This window comes from Podarcis liolepis, assembly GCF_965112155.1.
Source record: "Podarcis liolepis genome assembly, chromosome: 16".
Taxonomy (NCBI): Eukaryota; Metazoa; Chordata; class Lepidosauria; order Squamata; family Lacertidae; genus Podarcis; species Podarcis liolepis.
This window is the reverse complement of record NC_139567.1, coordinates 29,653,519-29,660,392: the sequence shown is the minus strand read 5'-3', so window position 1 is coordinate 29,660,392 and position 6,874 is coordinate 29,653,519. Positions and strand designations below refer to the sequence as shown.

At 47.8% G+C, this 6,874-nt stretch overlaps 1 protein-coding gene across 1 annotated transcript in view; it reads right to left on the bottom strand.

The window, feature by feature from the left end:
* Positions 1-3,624: 3,624 nt before the first annotated feature.
* The window catches only part of MLXIPL (MLX interacting protein like), a 44,360-nt gene continuing 41,110 nt past the window's right edge, over positions 3,625-6,874 (bottom strand). Inside the window, exons 16-17 of the mRNA XM_083479228.1 lie at positions 5,990-6,119; positions 3,625-5,268 (exon numbers count right to left, since the gene is read on the bottom strand). Of these exons, the coding sequence (XP_083335354.1) occupies positions 5,147-5,268; positions 5,990-6,119 (252 nt within the window). The 3' untranslated portion in view covers positions 3,625-5,146. The remainder of the gene's footprint in view (positions 5,269-5,989; positions 6,120-6,874) is intronic.

The following is a 6,874-nucleotide window of genomic DNA, read 5'->3' as shown; positions in this document are numbered from 1 at the left end:
CCAGGACCCAATTGGGAGGCAGTTCCTTGCTGAGAAACGGGTAGCGCCGTGGTTGCTGTTGGGCGGGATGCAGACGGACGCGTTCCTCTGCCAATAGCAGGAAAGAACGCATCACGGGCGAGGGCGGGCAAATGGCGTCATAAGGCGACGCATTTGCCCGCACAGCTGGTCGATGGAAGAGGAGGAGCGCGCAGAGTGATGGCGTTCTGGCACTCGATTGGAGGGATGCGTGGCTCGGCTATTCGCCAATGGGAAGTGGTGCGGGGGAAGGCCAGTGAGTGTTATTGGAGGGCTGTGGCGGAGGGAGGGGACGCTGGGCTACACTGCAGGGCTGTTGTAAGCCCCTCTCAGCCCACACCATAGTGGGAAACGAACTGGACTACACTGCGGGGCTGTTAAAAACCATCTTCTTTCCAAGCATCAGCCCTCATATGTTCCTGAGAATATCGTAGCTTCACTGGACTGCTCTGCAGGGCTGTTGTAAATTCAGGTCAGAAGTGATCTGGTTATAGATAAATTCTCTCACAAACTCCAAGTTTCAAACAAAACATTTTCAAAGTTATGGTTCTCCCTCTTCTTTCTCAATCCTGAAGCCATTTTGACTCTCCCAATAACCTCAAATATTCCTCTGCAGTAAGGGAGGTAAATGGGGAAAGCTTTCCCATTGTCTTTTTACTTACAGATGCTTCAAATCCTGTCAAGGGTGTACTTGTGTATGAATAGGGTGAGCCTGTGACCTGGATTCAGGAACTAAAGTATTTACTGTAGCAGGGAGTTCTGTGGGCTCAAGTTGGATCATCAAACAAAAAGTTCCGGCCAAGATAATCATGCAAAATAGCAGCCAGGAGGCCTGATCTTTATTGTTTCAACAAGACTTCAAACTACAACATAAAGGAAGCAGAGAGAAGCCCTGAACAAAGATGCTTCTCATTTTAAAAGTTCCTCATAGTTACCCACAACACCCTTGGAAAAACATCATGCACTTGTCATAAATCAGGTGTAGCATCTGAACTGAAACTTGAGTGTCAGACCTGCCCTGTCAGTCAAATTTACTCTACGTTCCTGTTTCCAGGTACAAAAAAAAAAAGTATTTACATCTTCCTGTTTTCTCCCAGTTGAGTCAAGTACACCTCTTTGTCTTTACTTAGACCCCCAATCCACTGAAGCAGGACGGTCATTGTCTTTGCAATGACTACCAGTCTGGTGCTCTGGAGCAGGATGCCAGGGTTTATCACCCAGGTAGTATTGTCATTGGGTACGTGGTCCTATTCTTATGGCTGACCTTACCCATAGATCAAGCCCCTCCTCTGGTAGGCCTCCCTTCTCTGAGCAAGACAACGTTGGAATTGTAAGAATCCGCCACAGGATTGATTTTATATGAATTTCTAAACGTACATGCTTAGAAAAAGTCTAAAAGCTAAACTAGACACACTAATAACCAGCAGGGGTTCTCTGCAACCCCAGCTGAGCCCTTGTTAGGGGGTGCTATTGTATAAGCATATCAAAGTTGCTGTCAAAATGGACTCTTCTGATTGGTTGCCGATTTGACAGCTATTTGATCGTTCTTGATTGGCTAGGCATCTTGTGGATTGTTCTTGATTGGCTAGGCATCTTGCGGATTATTCCCCAATGAATGAGTATGGCAACTGGTCTAGCCTTATGTATGAACACACCCTGGATGTGAAGGGTAAGGAAATGAAGGGAGCAGACCAGTCAAAGTCTGGTGACCCCTGCCATGGGAACAGGTCTGTGCCTCCCCCATTCTGATTCCGGTAACATTACCATCACAAAAAAATGGCCAAGCTACCCAGGTAATGGAATCAGTGACCACCATCAGGTATCCTGGCAGACAGGATTTCTGCTGTAGACTGCCTCCTATGATGTATGTGTGATGCTTTTAGGGTGGTCTTTGGCTAAGGGGTTGGGCAATGTCAAAAGTCTTTAAAGGTTCCTGCACACTTTGTTCTGGGTCTCTCCCTCCTTGCATGGAGGGAAGAGAACTCTGTTGCAACAGAAAATAAAGATATGCCTTGATTTCCACTGGGTCCTGCCACCATCCATTCTTCTCTGACCAATCATGGACTTAGGGGACTCAGAGTCCCATGGGAGTTGGTCAGCAAAAGCCAAACCCCAATGTTTACATCAACGTATACTGCATGGCTGTCGCAAGCTACTCTCCCTCTACCTCAGTCTCACCTCCCACCCTGCACCATTAACCACAGACTGGGGGTGCTTCCAGACACCAGCTTGACACTGCAACCAAGTCATTGGAAACAACTATTTTACGTTTACTTGCTGGATTTCCCCTGGAAATGATAAATCCAGATTAAATGGGGATGCATGTGATCTATCCAGGCTGACATTTTGATGCTGATAATCTTGTGTCTGTGAGGAGCACCCATACCACTGTAAAGCCCCATCTGGAAGCACCCTACTTTGCAGGGCTGTTGTCAGTCGCCATGCACTGCCACAAAATGGCATAATAACAGCAGTCTGCACTGCAGGGATGTTGTAAATGGGTCCCTGCCAGAACACCCTGCGATATCCATATAATATAGAGCACCGGTTCCAAAAGTGGACAGTACTGCCCCCCCCGGGGGGGGGAGGGAACATAATTACCTGGGAGGGGTGCCAAGAGGAAAGAGGGAAGCTAGAAATGAAAATTACTTTGAAAAGTTGTTATCACTGGATCCAGTTCATCAATTTTGTTGAATTAATTAAACTAAATGCTTTTAATTTGATGTGCAATTAATTGTTACTCATTTGAATTTTACTGTGTTATTACCTTCCTTAGTAGGCCATGCAAACTGCTATTCTGAATAATGCTTTTTATAGGGTAGGGGGCCCTGGGAATGAGTTTTTGGAACAATGGGGGCGGTAACCCCCCCAAAAAAGTTTGGGAACCACTGATATAGAGACTGGATTAAACTGCAGGATTGATGCAGGTTACTCTCCCCCTTTAGCCTTACCTACAGAACTATCCATGGGCCACAGTACAGTGTTGTCATAGCTTGACTCTCTCACTCATGAAAAATGTGGGGACAAACCACTGACTATATTATAGGGCCATCGTAAGCCACTCCCAGAAATACACACATTCTTGCAATGCCAGGCACACAGAAGCAAAGGCTTCTTTCACTCTAAGAGGCAATCTCCAAAACTCTACAGGAGATGCAAGGCAGGGAGAGAACAAATTAGCCAGGAGTTTGGGAATGCAGCCTGCTGAAATAAAAACCTTTTAGACATGAAGCCTAAAATTTGGGGGTTTGCTTAAATGAACGTGTTGTGAGATTGTTAGTTACACTAGCCTGCAGAAGGAGTCGTCAGGGAACTGCCTTGATATATCAAGTCAGACTATTAGGCCCATCTAACTCAGTACTGCCTACACTGATTGGCAGCAGCTCCCCAGGGTTTCAGGAAGGAGTTTCTCTCAACCCTGCCTGGAGATGCTCTTGCGGATTGAAGTTGGGACCTTCTGGTTCTAAGGCAGACACTCTACCACTGAGCTATGGCTCTTTCCCTAAAGAATGCGGGAGTTCAAAGAAGCTCTTTTCAATCCCAATTGTAAAGGGGGGGGGCAATTACAGAAAATATAAGCAAATAGATCACATTACAGAATAAACGTAAGCTTTTGCAGAAGTTTTATTGCTGCACTGGGAGGCAGTGTTTCCGCTACGCAGGTGCAAACATGTCCTTGTTACAATTGAGGCTGCTTGTTTCGGATTTGGCACAGCCTGGCACAAGATGGTTCTGATGGTTTCACTTTGAAAGAAGCAGGAGCAGCTGGGATTTATTCCCCTTGGGTGGAGGGTGGAGGAAATTTTTCGCAGTTTAAACATGGGCTGGAAAAGAGATGCAGGCATGAGCTTAAGAAAAGGTCACCAGGGGAGTTTGCTGGCTAGCGGAAGGCAGTTGCTGCACTGTTTAGCAGGTGGGTTGATGCTGGGGCAACTAAATGTGACAGCTAAGTGAGACCTCCACATTCAGGGGCAGTCTACATTAGAGTTCCAGATTCTGGAGATAAAACACTGTGAGAGGGTTTGTGCCTAGTCTGCAGGTTTCTGAGAGGCATCTGAGAAAAGAGGGCCCTGAAAATACCTTTCACTCAGAAATTAGTGAATGCAAAAATGTAACAGCAGCGGTTTGGCTAAGTTTCCCCACAAATGAAGAACGAGACCATGTACCCTCTCTGAAAATGTAGGTTTTTCTTCATTCGGGAAAAGCGACCGTGTGTGTTCTACCAATATAAGTGGGGTGCCATTGGGATTCTCTTTGGAAAAAAAGTCTCCTAAAATGATTGAAATGTGGGCTAAGGCACAAGCAGGGGGTTGTCCAGTTGCAACATGGGCGCATCTCAGAGGCCTGGGTGGCACTGATGGAGGCAGGCGAGATTTGACAGAGGAAAAAGGGCATCTTCCAGAACCCACAGTGACTGGGAAAGTGGCACAGTGCCACTGCAGAAGCTGAAGAGTGTCCACTATGTGTGCAGAGAGAAAGCAGGCATCAGAAGATCAGAATAGTCCCGCTATATCAAGCCAAAGGGGGCCCATCTAGTTCAGCATCCTGTTCTCGCAGTGGCCACCCAGATGCCTCTCCTGGGAAACCCACAAGCAGGAGCAGGAGCCCTCTCCTCTCTTGCCATTTCCAGCAACTGGTATTCAACTGTGGAGGCAGAGCATAGCCATCATGGCTAGTAGCCATCAATAGCTCTCCCCTCCCAAATTAGTCTAATCCTCTTTAGAGCCGTCTAGCTTGGTGGCCATCACTGCTCCCTGCAGGAGCGAGTTCCACAGTTGAACTATGCGCTGTGTGAAGAAGTACACAGCCTACTTGAGGTCTGGTGGCAAGTCCACTTCCTACATAGGCCAGGATGTGGAGAGTGCTGCGGTTGTGGCTTGCGCCGGGTGGTTTTTGAGCTGTGGTCGCTAGTAAATTCAGGAGGAAATGGGCACAGAATAGTCTGCCAGGGTGAAGGAGGCTTCCCTTCCAGGAAAGGGGGCTGGCCAGCCTGGGGTGTGGGCAATTTCTTCCAGGCTGCTTCTCTCCTCCAAGCCGCTCTGGACAAGCAGTTCCTCAGCTGGGATGAGAGATCTTGCTGGTGCTGCTCTAGCCAGTGGCCATGCTGGAGTCTCATCATCCTCTGGGGCTACGAAGAACCATTGCTGGCTCCTGCCCTTGTCACAGCCTGGGTGGCCTGCTCAGGGATGGCTGCCGGGTTGGTCAGGATCGAGGTGGAAACGCTCAGCTGACGGAGGGAGCTCAGGACGGCTGAAGGAAGAAAAGCAAGCATTAGACCATCAGCAAAGTCATGTAGCTGGATCAAGCCATGTGAGGGTTCACCCAGTTCCTCACAGTGGCCAACCAGATGCCTCTTCTGGGAAGAGACAGTGCTTCAGAAGGCAATTAATAAATCAAGTGTAATAATAATAATAATAATAATAATAATAATAAGTGCAATGACAACAAAAACTTTGCCTCGTCCTCTTTTAAAAACATCAGTGAGCACTTAGGAAGAATGCTGTAGCTGGATCAGGTCTAGCCCAGTAGCCTGTTCTCAGAGCTGCCCACCTGATGCCCAATAGGAAACCCACAAGCACAACCGAACTCTCCCCTCCTGCGGTTTCCTGGGATTTCGGGAGCATCACTTGCTCCACTTGAGAAAGAGTCACTTCCCGACAGAAGCCATTCACACTTTTGGCCTCGCAAGGCAGCACGGAGATAGCTTTCAGAATGTACACACCATTTCCTAGTTTGCTCAACTGCTCTTTCCTGTGCAATTATTATTATTATTATTATTATTATTATTATTATTATTATTATTATTAACTTCTTTGTGTATATTTTCTACATGGTGCCTCGCTTTGTCCAAGAAGCCTTCTTATCCAGGACCCCTTTGCTGTACTAGGAAGAAGATGGCGACAGTGTTGAAAGACCCAACTGCCATCACCCTCCTGGAGGGAAGGAAGTGGGGGTCACAGAAACTACTCACTGGGCCGCAGCGCTGGGAGAGAGCAGTACTGATCCAGCCAGGCCAGGGACGTCTGGCCGAGGGTCTCCATGCTGCTTGTGGAGACCATCCCGTTGAAGGACTCAAAGAGTGGCCTCATGATGATGCTGAACTGAGAGAGGAGGTGCTGTTAAGGACCAGAAGGGAGTGTGATGAGCTGCCCCACCATCGCCACCTTCTCTTATTTGCGCTGTCTCAAAATCAGACCTGTCCACGGTCTGTTCCTGAATTTGGGGGCTCTGAGCCACATGACATTTCTACTGCCTAGGTAGCATTTTCCCTGGAGCTAAAACCCACTTTCACCTAACCAACAGCAGAACGGAATTCTAAAATGATTACATTTTACTGTCGCCTGCAACATGCATTTGACATACCATGTTTATGGGGTTATAGCAGCTCCTTGCTTTCACACCCCACCTCCTGGGTGGTGTCCACAACCATGTAAGGATATAAGAATATAGTTATACTCTGCTGGATCCGGCCAATGCCCATCTAGTCCAGCATCCTCTTCTCGCAGTGGCCCAAAGGGAAATCCGCAAGCAGGACACAACCACAAGGGCACTCTCCTCCCCTGCAGTTTCCAGGAATTAGTATTCAGAAGCATTGCTGCCTCTGAATGTGGAGGCAGAACAGAGCCACCATCGCTAGTAGCCATCGATAGCCCTCTCCTCCTCCATGAATTTGTCCAATCCTCTTTTATAGCCATCCAAGTTGTTGGCCATCACTGCCTCCGGTGGGAGGGAGTTCCACAGTTTAACGATGCATTATGTGAGAACGTACTTTCTTTTATCTGACCTGAACCTTCCAACATGCAGCTTCGTTGAAAGTCCGGCAGTTCTGGTGTTTGAGAGAGGGAGAAGAACTTTT